The sequence below is a fragment of the Ammospiza caudacuta genome, chromosome 2, assembly GCF_027887145.1.
Source record: "Ammospiza caudacuta isolate bAmmCau1 chromosome 2, bAmmCau1.pri, whole genome shotgun sequence".
In the NCBI taxonomy this organism is placed as follows: domain Eukaryota; kingdom Metazoa; phylum Chordata; class Aves; order Passeriformes; family Passerellidae; genus Ammospiza; species Ammospiza caudacuta.
In genome coordinates this window covers 17,665,110-17,684,567 of record NC_080594.1, presented here as the reverse complement: position 1 = coordinate 17,684,567, position 19,458 = coordinate 17,665,110, and the positions used below count along the sequence as shown (strand labels likewise).

General features: G+C 38.9%; 1 protein-coding gene across 1 annotated transcript in view; it reads right to left on the bottom strand.

Annotated features, from left to right (window-relative positions):
* Positions 1–6,659: 6,659 nt before the first annotated feature.
* Positions 6,660–19,458, bottom strand: part of ZPLD1 (zona pellucida like domain containing 1) — an 88,505-nt gene continuing 75,706 nt past the window's right edge. The window contains exons 5-12 of the mRNA XM_058800319.1: positions 18,429–18,610; positions 17,723–17,795; positions 14,601–14,698; positions 13,917–13,997; positions 12,930–13,101; positions 11,496–11,604; positions 8,722–8,751; positions 6,660–6,835 (exon numbers count right to left, since the gene is read on the bottom strand). Coding sequence (XP_058656302.1) covers positions 6,660–6,835; positions 8,722–8,751; positions 11,496–11,604; positions 12,930–13,101; positions 13,917–13,997; positions 14,601–14,698; positions 17,723–17,795; positions 18,429–18,610 — 921 coding nt within the window. The remainder of the gene's footprint in view (positions 6,836–8,721; positions 8,752–11,495; positions 11,605–12,929; positions 13,102–13,916; positions 13,998–14,600; positions 14,699–17,722; positions 17,796–18,428; positions 18,611–19,458) is intronic.

The window sequence follows — 19,458 nt, the reverse complement described above, 5'->3', positions numbered from 1 at the left end:
CTGTGTAGCATTGTCATTGTCCCTATCATACAAGATCAGCAGAACATGAACCTGGACAGATGGCGGAATGATTTAGTTCAGTGGGCAGTAGTCACTGTCTGCCTGGATACCAGCAACAAATGGAATACTGTGGAAATCTGCTTGAGATTGTCCTTTTTAATACCTTTATCAATGATCTGGAGAAGGTGACAGAGCAGACTATAGTCAAATTTTCAGATGCCACAAATTAGGATCACCACCCAATACTCTTGAAGGCAGGGCTGCCATTTAGAGGGACTTCACCACACTGGAGGAATGGGCTGACAGGAACATAATGAAATTCAACAAGCACAACTGCAAAGTGCTGTATCTGTTTGGGATTAACCCCTGCAGTGACACAGGCTGGGGACTGCTGGTTGGAGCAGCCCTGGTGAAAAGCAGGGGGATCTTGGTGGGCAGGAGGCTGCACAGGAGCCAGCAGTGGGTCCTGGCAGCAAGGCAGGTCAGCAGTGCCCAGGGCTGTATGAACAGGAGCATGGCCAGGAGAGTGAGGGAAGTCATTTCCCCCACTACTCGTCACTTTTTGCACAAACTAGATAACCCATGTCATTTTCTAATCCCCACACTGGAAGGAAAACATCAGTAAACTGGAAGAAGTCTGGTGAAGGGCCAACAAGATAGTCAGAGGCTAGAACACCTGCTGAGGGAATGAAGAACCTAATAGGCTTAAAGAACTTGAAGATTTGAAAAACACTAAGAAAATACAAAGCACTATCATAAGCTACTGGCAATTTCCAGTCTAAGGATTAAAATTATGGTAGCAACTGAAACAGGACCCTACTCAAAGCATGTCTAAGTTTCACATTAGCAGTGAAGGAACAAGTCACACTGCTGTTTTGGGCCTGCCAGACCAGAAACACTTTTATCAAGTTAAATTAATTTAATAGCAGCTCCCAGGAAGAGGCTCCTTTCTGAGCACTGTACCTGTGCAGTGTTCTGCAAGCACTGATAAAAAAGCTGACAGAATTGAGAGCACGCAAGTGCCACTGAAGAAAAACACATATTGCTGCTGTAGAAATGATATGTACAAGAAAGAAGTAGATGAGTGCTTAAGGTTTCAATCTGAAGACCTGTGATCTTGATGTAAGCTCAGTATCAAAGCAGATTTCCCCAGGATGACTCAGTCCTTTCTAGTTTATACCACAGAGCCTACATTATGCACTGACTGCCCTGGAGTGTACCTGGCCAACCACAGATATTTGCTTGCCCCATAGACAACATAAACATTAAAAATTCCTGCCACATAACACATGGAATAAAGCTGCTTCTCTTCCTTGTTGCCTGACATCTCAGCACCCCAATCTGCAGGGGCTGCTGCCCTTGCACCTGAGGCCACAGGCCTGACACCTCCCCATATCCCTGCCCCGCCTTCATTTGTGAAAACAAACACTATTATCCAGAAAGGGGCTCATTCTGTGATTTGTTACTAATTCACACATTTCTGTTTCTGTATTTAATTGGTGTTCCCAGCAGAGCAAGTCTGTGTGGGGTTCACGTGCAGCAGAACAAGCTGCTCAGCACTCTGCAGGAGCAGCAGCACAAACAAGCAGCACAAGCCCTGCCACGGCTCTGCTCCCCCTTTGCCAAGTCCCGGTGCACATGCAGAGCTCTCCCAGAGTCAGACCTGCAGCCTGGGAAGCACCAGGACATGGTGGGGAGGCTGATGGGAGCACCTGTCCTGGCCACCCACCTCATGGTCCTGCCCACAATAACTGCAGTGCTGTGATTTTCAATATGCAACCCAGGGCTCAGTGTTTTGGGGGGAGGGAGGGAAGCCCCAAGGCATCACTCCATCACATGGCATTGACCCAGCTGTGCAGCCCCTAACCTCCAGAAACAGGGTCTGACTCTCAAGTGAGACAGTGCCCAGTCTACTCACCTCCTGATGTGCCACTGGCTACAGAACAGGTGCAAGGCTGTGCAGAATACACAGGCTTGTGTATGCTGTGTGTGCATGATCCTCTGAGTCATCCATTGCAGACCCTACACTGAATTTTTGCCCTAGGAGTCATTTGCAATTAGCATTTGCATTAACAGCATCGTTATTTTTATCTATGAGAATCTGGAGAGGGGAAAACACAAATCAGGAATATCTACTCTATAAAGTAGCTTGTGATTGTACTGACTGGTCCAGTTCACTAATTCCTCTTCATAAACTGATAAAAAATCAGTTTAAAAAACCACACTAAAATGAGGCCTGTCCCTCAAAACAGCTGCTAAGCAGAGACAATATATATTACTACCTGATAAAAGTAATAATTTCCTGAATAGAGCTTGATTCAAGCTCAGCTTGAATCAAGAGACAAGGGATTACAACACTGAGGAGAAAACAGTCACAAGAGCAGATTCTTCTTTACCCACTTAGAAGAGTATCTGTAATGGATATCATTCAGCCTCTCTGTCTTGATGAGAAATAAAGCAGACTGCTGGCAGGAACACCGGGCCTCTCTTGATTCAATCTTCAGTCCAGAAAAAGGGGTTGAAAACGTGCTGAAGCAAAGCTATTTTTATTTTTCGTTTTATTTATGCAAAACAAGCAAGTATGATAAACACACTTCAGAGACCTAGAGTCTATACAGATAGTTCAGGACGTAAACAGAGCATTTTATGCCTGCTCAGGTGAGGGCAGTGAATGTCTATAACCACCACCATCTTATGACTTCAAAAGAGTGAAGATTTCCCCTTTTGGCGGGGAATTGCAGCAAACGTTTCTACTATGGCTGAATTTTTTTTGGTTGCAAAGACAGGAGGGGATGCTGCTTCAGCACAAAGTACTTTTCACGCTACACTGAAGTACAAAAGCAGAGGTTAAAAGTGTAATAGCAGCATTTGAAATCTGGCTGGCCAGCACGTTCCTTGGTTTACCAAACATGATTAGTTTACCTTCTTCACAAAATAAGTCACTTGAACAACTTTTCCACTGTATATTTTCTATTTCTCTGATCTCAAGGATGTGCTTCCTAATTACACAAACATACTCTTTTAAAGACCAGGAAAGAGTTAATTAACTAATAACAGAAAAATTAATAAAACATTTCAAGAGACGTTATGGCAAAGAGCCATGACAGTACTGCAACCTCAGGACCAGTCTTTGCAGAGCTATTCTCTGATGTCTCTTCCATGTCCATCCTACCTGCTTCTTCCTGAAAGGCATGGTGGAAAGTCCAAGCAGCATTGAAATAAAGCCTGGGAGTGACCTGAGGAAGGACCAATTTGCAACAATTGGAACATTTCCTAGTTTACCACAACACTCCTGCCTATGTATCCTCCAGATGAAGAGGTGAGTAGTTCAATCAGGGCAAGTCTGCTTCTTCTGGCACCTTTGTGGAGCCTAAGAGATATTGAGAGTAAGAAATACAGTCTGCTGAATGAAGTAGGAAATGTGATTTACTTCCAGGTTCCTCGGCCAAGGCCTGTTTCTCAAACATCAACTGAATTTATCCCAAGCACTGGAATACACAGCTCCAGTTGGATATGCCATTTATCTCTTCCAAGGGGGAAGCCTGGAATTGTTTTCTATATATTTATTAAATGATACTGGATTTAGAACTGAGCTTAAAATTTCAGTTTCTTTTTAGTCTGCTCCACAATCTGGGTCACAAACCTGTGAATATTTCAGCACACTGTGATTGCCTGCAGAAACCTGACCTCTGTGCCAAAAAAGCATTAAAAAACCACACATAAGAGGCATCCCTAAAAGAATTGCTTACATTATCAGAGCCACTATTCTTTTAGCAATTCTGTTTCGCTTAACACCTGCAAAACTCCCATTTTGTATTGGGCCAGAGCTCCTTCACACAAGGTACAAAGTGTCATCTTAGTTTCAGTACCCCATTTAAAACTTATATTTTCATTCTATTCCCCATTCCCTCTCACCTGACATCCTGCCTCTCAAAAAGTAGGGTGTAACCTTCATGCACACCCACTCAACTTCTGCCTAACCTCTTACTTGAAACTTGTGAGGTCACAAATTATGGATTCCACACATTCCTTAATACCTGTATATTTCTTTCAAACAAACCAGGATGGGGACGTTTTTATAAATTCAGTCTTCACCTTCCTAGAAATATTTTGCCAGCCTGGCTCAAGTTTTCAGCTCTCCTACAACTCAAATCATTCCCATGTCAGATCTGTAAATGGATAAACTTGGTTTAGGCATAATTTTCCACCTGTAGCTCTCCATGTTTCTTTAACAAGGAGGAACATATATTTATCTCTTTTAATGAATGATGGAGACAAATACATTCACAATCCATAACAAGCTCAGTAATGACTCCTATAGATGGCTGTTGAAACGTTGGAACTCTGTCACTAATTTAGCTAAAGGGAGATCACCCTTTGGTACCAGCAATTTCCACATGAGGAAAAATTACACAGACATCTTACCTGGTTCTTCACAAAAACAAAACACTCCAGAAATAAAATAAAAAAAAAAAAAAGAAGAAGAAAATTCTGCATATTACATTATTGAGTAGCAACTCCATTTTTGTAATAGGTTACCTGAGACTCAAAAAATGTGGTCAACAAGACTTTGTTAATGACTATAAAATACATTTCCTTATAGAAAAGCAACAAACTGTCTTCCAGAAACACAGAGCAATCAAACAGGACAAGTATGATACCATATCAGCAACTTTTTTTGCTTCCAACACCATTCACTTTCTTTTTCTGTGGCCTTAGCCAAACTGTATGGGATTTGTGTTAGAAAAAGGGTCTCTCCCTCTCTCTAGCAGACACAAGCCTGACATTTTTTAATGGCTGGCAAGTTAAAATGGGTATATTCACATTAGTAAGCATTTTTAAAAGTATTGAAGAGATCAATTAACTGCTGAAACAACTTTCTAAGTATAATGGCTATCTCCATCACGGGAAACTTTCAGCTAAAGCTGAAAGCAGCTAAAGCAGCTAAAGCTGCTCCGTACTAAGTAGTAATTACTTTAATGGGATTTTTGTGGTTGTCTTTATTAGTAAATTAAAATAGATTATCTGAATTTATTTATCCCCAGGCTGGAATATAAATCTCCAGGGTTTACCACACTCCTTTAAAGGTCAGTAAATCTATAATTATATTAATTTATCCTGTATATTGAAAGCTCTTACCAAACCAACTTAAAAAAGCAGGTGCAGTTTTCCCTCTGTAGAATGAGGTCCCTGGAAGCATGTACAAAAGTAACAATTGGACAGGGGAAGGAAAACAGTTCAGACAAAGCATCCACTCTGAAATGTTTAATTTTATTAAACAATCGTGTTTTACATGTCATCAGACCTAACCCCTGAAGTGCAAAAATGTTTCTGAGGTATTAAGACTGGAGGAAAACAGGCACAGTATTGGTTGTTAGGGATACTGCCCTACAGCACAGTGGAATTTGCAAACAACAGGCCTTTATACAGCATTTGCAGGGTCAGAGAAAACTGAGAACAAGACTGTATTTGTCTTTAGCCTTGAGAGCCAAAAAGCCCTGATCATTAGCCAGTTCTGACATAGACACAGTTAACACAGGATGATGATAAATATCAATGAGGTGTTTCTAGGCCAATATGTACAGTACACGAAAAATGAAATTTAACTGCTGTATGTGTGACCAAAATCCCAACTGTCTATCCGGTCCAGCTTAATATGTTGTGCCCATGGTGGCCTCTCTAGTACCAGCATTTTTGTCTACCCTACACAGCTAAGCCACTGCCTTGTGCTCCTGTTTGGGGGCACCTGCCCCTCACACTCACTTCAGATAAGTCAGATGTTCATCAGAATAACTAGAGGCAACAGTGCAGTACCACCAGTAGCCTGTTATCCTTCTAGTTGCCTTCTTTCCCTCATCCATGCAGTGAACAAGTCTAACTCATGCAGAAGATCTGCTAAAGAAATAAGCACTGGTTGATGACTGTCCATGTGGAAATGAAAGCTTTATCTGAGAAATGAAAAACTCACGGGGCAAAACTTGCCCTTAACAATTAGTATATTACTGGGAGCTTTACTCAGTTGCCAAATTGTGCTCCAAAAATAATTTTCTGTGAGGGAAGTTTGGGTGATACTTGATACATGATACCTCCACAAGCCAATGAAAGATATATTTAAGAAAATACTTCCAAATTACAAATAAGTAAAAGTCACTTGTTCCAAGCCTCTCTTCGGTCTTTTTTAGCAAAGACAGCTGAAAACAAATTCCTCCTGAGACACACTTGTATTTGTGAAAAATGTAATACCAAAAAAAGAAGTTATCCTTATCTTACTAGGTGTTCATGAACTTATGAACTTTCCTGAATATGTCAGCCTTTGTGTTAAAGTGGCATACTTGGAAAGGTTCTCATCTGCAGCCTCTCCAGCTTTTAGACTTTACTGAGCAGATGAAGATGTGAGCTCTATTGTCAGCACATTCATGGGCAAATGTCATGCAGTCTGATCGCAAACACAATTGAGATTCTCAACATTTTCTAGGCTTGTTACCAACATCACTGCTGCTCACCTACACAACATCATCTAGCAAATCTACAAATACAGAATAGCTGGAACAGAAGCTGGATATCACTGGAGTGTTGCCTTAATATTACTTTTTAATGGAATCATACTTCACAGACAAGAAAGGCAACCCCAAACAAAAAGTGCAAACAAATCATCACTTTCAGTTGAAAACTGGGTTTCGGATGCCACTCAGGACCGAACTGTTGGGCCAGTTTCTGTGCAGAAGGGTTAGAGAACATACAAAAAAGAAAATGCTTGAAATTCCCAGGACGACAATGCCTGAAATCAGCGCACTGGTGACCGTGTTCATCTGGAAAGGAGGTCCGTTTGGGTGAGCTGCAAGGAGAAGAAAAATTCTCAGGTGACGTCTGGTTTTATCTCTCATGAGTGCCAAACACTTCTGCCTTCCCTTTCCAACACCCAATATACTGTATAGTTGCAAGGAAGGAACTAAAACTAGCTGTACCTCAGAATGTACACCTGTCTACTTGGATAAAGCTTATCTAAGTATATTTTGCAAACAGTTTCTTTCAATATCAGTCATGTTGGGGGATAAAGACATGTGCCTTCTGAGGCATTACCTTCATCTGCCAGTGACCAACATTGACCTGTGTTACTCAAGGCAAGACTATCATTATCCAAGGACTTATCCAAGAACTTATCCAAGGACTATCAATGTAGATGTATAAGGATTTGTAGCCTAATCAAGTTAATGAAAAGATTTCTTCCCCACTGTCATTGTCTACATTTCAATTCAAAGTCTATATAAATCAGCAGACATGTCTGACATTGGATATCAGACATTCTGGAAGCTTGTTGCACACCTTCAGAAAGGTGTTTATCAATTCTCAGGTAGGAAAGGTGACATTTTTAATACTTATTGCAAATCAGGAAGCTGCTCATGGACCAGTTCTGACATAATGAGCCACATACATCCACAACAAGTACTGTGTTTTCCAGCAGGAGGGGAAAAAAGCATTTGAGCACCAATGAGCATTTGCCATTACCAGTGGTGGAGAGTGAGGTGAAATGACAACACAGTCTTCATGTGAGAAACCAGACTGCTCCTCCCAGAAGCAGCCCCCTGCCCTCAACACCATTAATCCCACTCTCCTCACCCAAGCTGAAAGGAAATCAGCACTGTTGATTTGGTTACCCTCCCCTTCCCAACGCTGTGCTGCTTTCTGGCTGCTACAGCAGCAACCTCACCCCACTCTACCTCTGTGCTCTCCACAGAGACAGCAACAGGCAAAGGAAAGGCTTGTGCTCTGGGATGGAGAGGATGCTTCTTTTGTTGCATGGGAAGGAAACATAGCAGCCATCAACACAGCAAACTGTGTGCAGCAAATAAAGAATTTGCTTTTTATCATTTTAATTATATCCATGGGTAGGAGCACACCAGGGAACAATTAATTACAGGGAGAGCTCTCCATGACAGACAAGAACAGCAACTGGTTTTATATGTTTTAAATTGAGTAAAGAAAGGAACAAATAGCGTTAGAGTTCAGAGGACAGAATGGATTCTTCGTTCCACTCAGTCCTGTTATGAAGAAATACAAGGTGGAATGGCCCAGTGTACCACCTGACCATCCTTTCTTAGCCATCAGCCAGTCCTTGTTACCAGCAGAGAACAGCAACAGATAGGCTGAAACAAGTGTTCCAAGTGCCCAAAGGAAAAGCACCCTAAAACTTAAAGAGCTGAACTGTCCTGCAGCCTATTTCCTTCACTGCCCTAGCAGGGTAAAAGTTCTATCCAATTTTTTCCACAGACTCTGTGAGGTTAAACACTAGGATAACAGGAGCTGAAGCTCTGAACTTCTGGCTTTGAGATATGAACCAAGCTAGACTGCACCATAACAACAATTTTCCTGTTGTGGCATGGCAAATTTTACTGCTTAAGTCTGGTTTTGCATCTGGTGGCTATAATGTACCCATCACCCTCATATGCTGTAGTATCAGATATTCATTTCAATTTCATCACAGGAATTAAAAGTTTAAAATTAAAAGGTGGTGCTGGGTGCACACAATAAATTGAGAATTCCATACTCACCAAATGCTTTCTTTTCAGAGCATGTTGATATTGACTCATTTAAGCAACAAACATAAATAAAAATTAAAAAGGAAAACAATCCCAGTGCATAGATATTAATCAAAATGGTTCATCCTCAGTTCTGCTTCCATCATAAACCCTCTTATGTTTTTTGAAATTCTGATCAACTTACCAAGCTGTGAATTGTTGGTTGGCGTCTCATCTATATTAAAAAAAAAAGGCATGTGTCATATTTTTAAAATACCTATGACTAACTCCTCCCCTCTTGCAACAGAAAACCCAATAGTTGTAGCTTTATTTTAAAAATAAACCAGGTCACTTGCCACATTGACTAGCAGCTTTTAGCATCTCTCTTAAAATATGGACAATAACATTAATTGCATGCCATTGCTTCATTTTTAATATCAGGAGATATTAAAATATTAATTTAAGTTTTTCATGTCTTGTGGAAAAACAAACCAACACCACCTTAAATCAGGAATCTCTTAATTGAAAAGGTGGCCAGTCCTGTTGTCTCTCTCAGTAACATCAGAAGAGTAAGCACAATGTTATATGCAAGCCCCTTCACTTAATTATATTATAAAATAGCTCTATAGGGAAAACCTTGAGTTTTACAAGAAAAAATATGTCAGCAACCATAAATTATTACAAAAAAGCTCTTTTTTCCATGCTCATTTTCCTGTTGGCAGTTACATAGTGGCTTTATATTCAGGCTAATATTTGTATTTTGTCTTCAGTTTTTACTTGCCAGTGTCCATTTCAGAATAACATTTCTTGTCACTGTTTTGGGGTTTTTTTGTGCAATCTGTGAGCACAGTTCACATGTACATTTGTTTTGAGCAGCTGTCTCCCAAGCTTAAGTGAGACATCCATCAAAAGCTACATAATTTTAACTTCACAAGTAGGTCCCTGCTTTGTCTCCTTCCAGAGACTAAAGCATTTTCTTCTGTGTGCGCCTCCTGTAATGACTTATTTTGGATTAACAAAAAAGAATAACGTTTCTCTGAAAGGAGCCAAATGTTAGAAATATGAGTTCAGAAACATATGGAAGAAGAACCAGCACTCTTCTGTTCCTACCAAGGCAGCTGCATCAGAGCAGCTGGTGACAGGCCATGGGGGGACAAATGTATCTGTGCTAAAGCTAGACCAGTGCTGGCCTTGAAAACAGTGTAAGCACTTCTATGCACCCTGGTATTCTTCATCCAAAATTTACCTAGATTCTAAAAAATTATCCAAAATTTTCCAAATTTATCCAAAATTATTCATCATCCAGATAGTTTTGGTCAAGTTCTCACATGACCTTCCCCCTTTTTAGTTTGTTAACAATGGTATTCATAAACCTCCTGGTTCTTACAAGTTTATTTTCACAAAGGGAATTGACAGCAGGACTAAATCCCTCTTTCTGACCCAGAAGAAAAAGGGAAATGCAAGGGAGATTGAGGGACTTGCCCAATGCCAATCATTAAATTTGTGGCACAGTTTAGAATTGAATCCCATTTTTTTTCAAGTACTTCCCATTAAACCATCCTTCTGTCAGCATGAGTGGAATGCTCCAAAAGCACACTATGAAGATGGAGAAATCAAAAAAGCTTTATCCACCCACCTTTAGAATATGCCTAAAAATTACTTTCCTTTTTCAGCCTTATTTAAACAACCTCAAGAGTTGTCATGAAATTATAAAATTGTTTATACTTTCTTTGGCGCCATTAAACATCCATCAGATCTCTTTGCTTGAAGCTATACAATATTTAAAGATAATTGATCAGTATCCTTTTATTTTAATTTTTGAATTGTAAAAATAGCATCCCCAGCATTTGAATAATGAGCTATATTACCTACCAAGGGCTGCTATAAGAAGCTGTATCTAGTTTCCATTCCTTGCCTAAGGCAGCATTACTCCAGCATGCTTGTTTGGCTGAGCAAATCCATCACTCATTTCCCACATGTACTCATGTATGCAACTTTGAAGTTAGTTCTTCTCACTTTTTCTTGGCTAATCAGATGGCAGCAACTCAAATGGGACCATGTATAATGAAAAAAATCACTCATTTTCATTGCAGATATGCTGCTCATAACGGAGCCTGTTTGCTCTAGAAATGGTCTCTTGTTTGGTGGTTCCCCCTTCTGGAGGGTCAGTTGCTCTCTTTGTGTACAGGTACTTGGCACTTAAAGAAGGATTTTATTCCCAAGTTTTAAATTAGATTTCCTAGACCAGGTTCAGTCCTACTCTCAGCATCCTAAACCTAAGACTGCTGAAATCAATTGCTTAACTGCAACTACTTATAAATATTTGTAATTTGTAAAACTTAAACAGCAGTCATATACATTTTTTTCAGAGACTGCAGGTTACATTTAGAGCTGCCTGTTATTTTTTTCCTAAAACAATTGGTAATAAAAATGAAAGTCACGGAATTTCACCCTCAATTAAAAGTGGATTTTGTCCCACTGTTTAAAATTTACAATGGTTTTGTCCCATTTCTTTCTTATAGCTGAATCTAAGAATAGTGTGCATTAATTTTAAGCAACATGTAGATAAAAACCCAGAGGGAAGCTGGAAGAAATGGTGAATAGAAAGTGACAGTGAATATTCATTATCCATCCAAATTAAATTGCAACGCTGAACACAGTGCCTTAAATTCTATTATCTCCGGTGAAATCTGACCAAAAAAAATGTCAACCCACTGAGTCTGGACTTTTATAATAGCCTTATATGTGTAACAGTATCCCACAGTGATTTTATTGGAGGAAGAAGCATGTGAGAGCCAAACAAAAATAGTAGCTCAAAATTTCTACCAAATAAAGTAGTAAAAAATGTCATAAAAAATATTCAGTAGTAGTAAAAAAATACTCAGCAAAAAGTGACTGCAAATTTACATTAAACTGCAAAACATTTCCCCAGGTTTCTGAAATTCCTGCAGTCCATAGAGAAAGATTGTTTATTCCTACCACTCCTTGTAATGATGGGGCCAGCAGAGATGACAGCATTGCCCGATGTGCTCTGAGGGCGCCAAGTCGTCCTTCCACCAGTGTCTCTTCTTTCTCTGTTGCTGCAGATCTGAGTGGTCAATCAAAACAATCACAGACTCAGAGTGGAACACAACTGTGGCCTTTTTGTGCTTCCTGATGTAATATGATTTCTTTGGTAAGGAATACTACAACTTTGATTTTATTTCTTAGTATGCAATAATCACTTTGCAATAAAAACATCTGCAATATTGCCTAGAAGTGCATCTTATAAATTCCTGGCTTCCCATTTTATTTTGCCTCACTTTGTTTACAAAGCTACTTTGCTGTTGTGTACAAGATCCATCTTATAGTATATTAAATTTTCAGTAGTTAATTTCCCAAAGCTATGTTTACAGACAGTTTTCCCCAACAAATCTGTTTTGCTTGAAAATCCCTATTCTAGCAAGCTTCTTGAGTGAGAGTTTGCACATCTTCCATGGAGTTCTAAATAGCAATGACAGACTAAAACAATCCCCAGCACTCTCATCTGGAATGCGCCTTTAATGTTTGTAACCTACCATCTACCTTATTCTATGGTATTCAAGCATGCTCCAAACAGGAGCATTTCCTTAGTTTCAGCTTCTTGTGAAAGAACTTCAAAAACCTCAGAATATGAATTGAATGCAAAATGAATTATGTAAATGTGTAATATAAAAATATAAACAACATACAAAATTTCAGGAGTGCACTGAACTGACCGCGCTTTAAAATTCTCAGTGGGAAGTCATTCTGTAGGAAACAATGCAGTGTTCTGAAGACAGCACAGAACTTTGTGTTTATATGTTTATTTAAATGTTTCCATTTCCAAAATTTATTTGTTGTTCCTGATACTACTAAAATTAGTTAATTTTAAATAGACATAACAGAATGAACTTCAGCGCAAGAGTAGTTATCAGATGATAGAGGAGATTATATACTCTAAAGGGCATGGTATTTTTTTTCACTGTGAGAAACTTTCACAAATTTTCCTTGTCAGTATAACAGCATTTTCTATAGCTTTAACTTTTCCATAAAGTATATTCTAAGATATATTCTTCATCACTGTGATGATGGATATCTTACTACTATACTAAGAACATCAACCTGAAAACCATCTAAGAGTTGTTACTTTTAAAAATTAGGGACCACAAGGCAAAGAGGTAATTTCTCATATATTCTATAACCTGTGTTTTGCAGGTCTAGTATTATTTTATCTCCAGATGACAGTATTCATTTCCATATTCCTCATCAGTAGTTTCACATTCCTTCAGACACAAAAAACATTCTCACTTCAGCCTCTACAAGTCGCTTTCATTCTGCGCCATCCAAACTTCCACAACACTTGTATGCAGAACTCCAGGATGCCTATTTTATATCCAGATAATTACAACTTACTGGCACAAGAAATGGACAGTCATCTGCTCTGCACAGCTTCGTCACACAGTGGAGGAAGACCGTGGACATCTTCTGGTTCTTGTGCTTCACAAAGCGAAACACCTCAAAGGAAAACCGGCCCATTTGACTCTTGCCATTCTCAATTATGGTTGTCTGCGGGTCCTTGTCACAGCTAGTTTTTGTAGAGAAGAGTGAAACTGGGATGAGCAGCTCTGTTAGTATTTTGAAGCTCTTAGCTGGGAATATGATAGCTTAAGCAGCAAGATCAACACTTTAGCTCCTTGGAAATGAAAATATCTGCAGACACAATCTGCCTGCACAATTAGGCTGCAGGCTCCTGTGCTGAAACACATTTCTACAAAAACACTGTTTTGTTTTGCAGCACCACAGCTACAACCAAGGTACCATTTAATTCCAGTGCTCAAAGAGACTTGAGAATTGAAGCAAAAAGCAGGTATGCTAACCAGTATAGACAGGCAACTCCAAATGAAGACAGGATCTCTTCATTAGGTGTCATGGATAAAATTTAATTTGAGATATTTCCAGGATGTTTTTCAAAGTTCCAATTCAAATAAATGTTATTACTGGGAGTAGAAGTAGGAGCATCTATTTACATTTGATCATTTGCTTAACTACTTTCCTGGACTGAAGTCTCTGATGTTTTACATCACTGTCATTCACCACATTCACCTTTGGTAAAATAAAGGCCAGTTTAGCCATTCACTTTAAGTGTTTATGTTATCTCTGGAAGAAGTACTTTGGATATATGCGTTTCTACATTCATAATTCTTATAACTTGGCACGTGCTTCTATATTTATGTTCACCCAAAAAGAAGCTCTGACATGTTATCTATAAGCCTAGCCCTTGGTCCGGCCTACTAATAATGCTTAAACTTTCCAGGCAGTTTAGGACACCACTATTGAAGAAGTTTATAATTATTATTTTAAAGAAGGACCAACAAAATACTGGGTTTGCACAGGCCCTACCTGAAGAAAAGATCATACCGAAGATCGTCACTAGGATTGCCAGATGGTGTGGTGTAACAGTAGTCCATCAAAACATTCCACCTGCACAGGGAGCAAAGGGATAGATGAGGGGAGCTGGCAATGCAAGCATGGGGGGTGTGAGTGAGGTGAGATGAAAGGACAGCACAGAAAAGCATACAAACAGGTAGTGCAGGCTGTTACAGTGAAACTGAGTTACTGTGTTAAACAGGTCACATGCCAGGCATCCTGTTTCTTCAACTACTTACAAGATTAAACAGCACAACATTACAGCAGAACTTCATAAATCAAATTATTTGGTTTCAAAGTCAACACACGCTGCACACCTCCTCTCAGAAATCATGGCCACAAAGGGCTAGAAATCACAACCAGCCCACTTTTAAAAGCCCTGGATTTTCTCTCTTGGTCCAACAGAGACCTATTCTTAAAAATAAAGCTATGTAGGATTTAAAGTCTAATTCAGGAAAACTTTCATAATGAGAACTGCAGCAAAATATGCATTCACTGCCAAGGACCTGACACCCTCCAGCTGAGATCAGTGATTATTGAACACCAACCATTATTTTGAAATACAAAAAGCTATGAGGAAAGACAGATGCTTCTAAATCAGGTAAGTAACAAGAGCTGAAAAGCGAGCAAGACAAGAAATAACACCCTCTATGGTACCTGCCATCAAGGTTCGTTGCTCTTACAGCTGCATATATTTTGGTTTTCAAAGGTAAACCTGTGCTTGGAATAAGGAGCTGCTGGCTGTAGGTTGAATCCTGTAAAACAAACATTGCCTCAATTGTAACAGAAATTCCACTTTAACAACCCATCTGCATCCAGACTGAGCTCTCAGCAATTTTTCTGACCCTTCTGTGTAGAATGATTGCTACTTTGTCCTCTGTAAGGGAATAGGCAAGAAGCAATGCCAGAGAAATTGCCTGCAAGTTTGTCTGCAAAGACTGGCTTTGGCCCATGAAAAAATTTGGGAGAATATATGATTTAATAAGGTGGTTGGCTCAATGATTAAGGAAAACATATCATTCATTGCCACTTCAGTAAGTCTCCCAGAGCTTACAGGCTCACAGGGGAGCTACTCTGGTTTTCTAATAGAGAAGCTTTACTGGGTTGTCCCAGTGCACTCTTTCCCAGGAAAGGTTGGTAAAGCTATTTGAATTAGTGGAATTAGGAATATTATCCATGAGATGTTATATATTTCAAACTATAGTCTGGGAGAACAAAGATATTCTGCTATGCCAAAGTGTAGTTTCTGTCAAAGTGGCTTCTTGAAAATCACAAGTAACCAATATTTTCATTTCAATACTCATATTTCAAAAGAGCTGTTTCAAGAAAGCTGTATTCAACATAAAAGTTGGGAATTCCCCATATACTACTACTTAAATATAGCTGTTTTACTGGGACTTTTTGTTCAAAATCTCAACCATTAACATCACGTTACACTTTAGCAACAAAGCAATGAAAGAGATCTGTGCAACAGAGATTAACCGAGAATATCAAAATGCACTACCTGGTAAAGTCACCTTTGTCAAACTAGTGCTAATACAGATAGCACAGTGACTCAGCATGTCGAGACTTCTTGTGAAAGTTCAAAACACTCAATACATATGAAAAAACTGGTAGATAAGATTTCAACCAGGTTCATTGCGGCAAGTGAGACCATGGCAAGCAGCAAATGACAGCAACAAGAGTGTTTGCACCAGAGACCAAGTGATTTTTTTTCAAATGCCAAAATTAACAGCATGCCCAATATCTAATCTATGCAGTATCAGAGGCCTTCAAGTAGGTTTGCCTTCTTTCAGATTAATTATACATTTCTATAACAGTTCAGCCACATTTTGCAACTGATTTAAAAGTGCAAGACCCTCACTATTACACTCCATAGTTGCTCTTTTATTCTTTAAGAGTAGTTTTTATTCATTTAGAGAGACTTTTGCAAAAAGGCATAAAAGCACATAGCCACTTAGGCTCTGTGAAAGCCTATTAAACATTTTGCTATTAAACTCTGAGTCTACCATAACAGCTCTTGTCTTTCCTAACAATGACATGTACTAGCATCACAAAGTAAATCTAAACAACACTTTGTGACGGAAGACAGAGGTAAGCTTAGAAGATGAAGAGTCAGCATTAAGAAATAGCACTACAGGTAAATTTGGAGAAGACTTGCAGTCAAGAGACAAATCTGTACACATCCCCTCACTAATAGCAAGGGTGGACATGAGCCTTGAGGCCCAAAACAAGGACTACTAACAGGGACCAAGTGAGCCCACAGGACAGCAGGTGTCCAGAGGCACTCCCAACAGGGAAGAAGGCAGGCAGTGCACAAGGTGTCCATGTATTTATCCAGCCCTGCGGAGTGAAGCAGAAGGGCATATCCACCACTGGAATTTGCCAGCCCTAGCAGTATAATTCTTTGACAGTGCTACTCATTAGGGTGAGCCATGTGGCTGCTACCACCACTGGTGATGGTCAGCTTGTAAATTTACAGGGGTGGGCAGGATGAAAGCACATTTGGCTTTTGGGGATATCTGAGGGAAAAAATGTGCTCAATTATGAGCAACAATTGCATTTATTCCGGGCTGTTTGCTGAACTGGGCCCTGAAAGGCAGTCAACGTGCAGTGGTCAATGCTTGATTTGACTGAGAAATTTGCCTTCTTCATTCTGCCCCATCTTTTTGATCACAGGTTTATTTAAAAATCAGAGAACTATAATCATCATTTTAACAGATTATAGGTTGTTATTTGGAGCTCTGCTCTTTCAAACAAACACGATTTTTTAGAGAATGCCATTGAAAAATGTCCTGTTGCAATATTTATAGCTCATTATGTTCAAAGCATAAAGCATTGACTTTTAAATCAGTTGCATGAATTATAACTCAGCAACACGATGGCATGAATAATAATGCAAAAAAAATTGGATTCATAATTTACAAAAAATGATGCTTGATAGATTGAAAAATTGATATTTAAATCAGGTATTTAAAATGTATGAGTAAAAATTTTAATCAACACAAAAATATAATTTCAGGGATTAATGTTAAATAGAGGTCCTTGCATTTTTCATGTTTCAGTGTCACCAACCCATTTACATGGTAAAAGCTTTTACAATAATGCATATTCAAATTATCTAAAACATAAGGAAGAAGCATTGGATGAAAACTGTCATAATTATTAACCTTTTACATCTTTAAAGTCCACACCTTAAGGCAGCATATGCATCAGGATATAGATTTGGAATTGATGCATCCTTCACAACAATCAGAGATGATTGAAACACTCTGATGTGGCTTGAACATAAAAATACCACAGCCAAAGTGCTCCAGTTCATTGCTATGGGAATAGGTCTGGAATAATTTTATAGAATTCTACAGAGTACTCTCTGTTTAAGCACAAAGCACCTATAGACACACAGAGAAACATAATCAATGCAAACAAAATATGCACTCTGGAGTGTGATTGTTATGGCTACAATTGATTGGTCACGTGGCACTACCAGCCGAAAGCCAGAGCTGTAAATTGAGGAACTGAATAAATACAGGACAAAAATCCTGTGCCTGTCCTCAAAGACCAGCCATATAAACACAAGACAGCAGGTACATGCAAACAAAAAGGAAGGAGGAATTCAGAGATGAAAGATGCCTGGAAGAAAGTCTTGGCTCATGGGGGGAGTGGGAAGAAAACAGCAAATTATGAAGACGAATCTATACTTTCATCTGCTAAAACAGTTTGCAACCACATAGCACAGAGATTAATTCATTCCAGGTCATACTGTGCTTTATACTCACATTGTAAAGCAACAAATTCAAAGTGCTGATAAATGTACCATTGTTCTCTCTTACAGAAATAGCAGCTGATGACCTACAACAGACCCAGAAACCAAAAACCATCATGAAGAAAGATACCTTATTTTTGTTTTTGCATACTTCAGTAGGCTTTATCATTAAAAAACTCAATGAGTCATATCACAAGGAGTTAATTTATGCATTTGGGTTATAAACTTCAGAAACAGGAATTTATAGCGAAAATACTGACAGTCTTAACTATGCAGAAAATAATGTATTGTACTGGAAACACGAATCAGAAAAATAATTAGCAGAGAGGCAAAGTGACAAAAAGGAACTCACGTGACATGATGTACAAGGTTTACTCATGGAAATATTTTCTCTTGCATTCTATATTTACAAGTTTCTATTTCATGAAGAATTTTTTTTTCTGCTATAATTTTTGAGAAGAAAACCTGAATTTTAAGGGAAGTTTTACATTATCTAAGGGTCTCTTCATAACAGCAGGTCTTCATAAATTATATTATCTCATATAATGACACTACAGAATTTTCTTTTTCCTTGCAATACTTCTTCTTTTGGTGCTTTTTCCTTTTCCTTTACTCTTAAGCAGCCAAAATTGCTACATGGACAATGCTGTTATGGCCTGCACATATAGATGCTAAGACAACCATGGGGATGAAACACATAGAAATGAAAAGGCACTTACGAAGCGAGCTGGGTATTGTTAACCAAGTACTCCAGTGGGTAGCTACAGCTAAATTTGTACAGAAGCCCCGGCAAATAGCTGATAATCGTTGGTGGGTCTGGTGTATCAATATAGCCTGAAACATTACCTATCTGTACCACTGAGGTATTTCCATAGGCATTGATACCTCTAGCTGAGGATACCTATTGAGGAAGAGAGAAAATTTCTATTAGCTGAAGTTAAGTGTGGAGCAAAAGAAACTGAAGGACACTCATGGTTTAGCCCATAATTTACCCTGAAATATTGTCACTAAAACATTCAAAAATTATTTAGTTTAATAACATCTTCCCTGTGTTCTGTCTTTCACCACCCTGGAATCATGCATATAAAAGTCACTGTTCTTAGAACGGACTTGAGAAACATTTGAAAGGAACTATGAATCTTGGAAGCATATTTTTTCATAGGTACTTTTTTTCTCTACATTCCCAATTAATTTATGCAACTCATTGGGAAAAACTAAAGCAAGCTTTCTATTACTGTTAAAAAGTATTATCTTACAATGAGCTTCTATATCTAATAAAAAGGCCAATACACAAGCAAGAAACAATATTCTCTCGCTGTTGCACTTCAGTTTGGACACATCAAAAATAAGGTACTTTTATAAGCAGATACAAGCCAAATAGTTGAACTTTGAGTGTGGCTTTGTTTATATTATATATTTCTAAATCTTAAATATAAACTATAAACTGTCAGAAATTACAGAGCTCAAAAGTAGTACAAAATTAATGTCAATGCAACCTGAATTGCATCCATGGGCACATGCTATTCTGTATTGCTCAGCTCACAAAGTGTGCAGAGCCTGCAAGAACACACAGTCCTCAGGAAAACTGAGGGACTCTTCCCTGCTGGTACCAGCCCAGCCCCACTCCATCTGTAGCTACTGATCTGAATAAGGGGGTTGTTTGAAAATAACTGAGAACAGCACAAATTCCTTTCTCAGTAGGCACAGACACAACAGGGCAAATTAACACGGCACTGGACTTCTATTGCA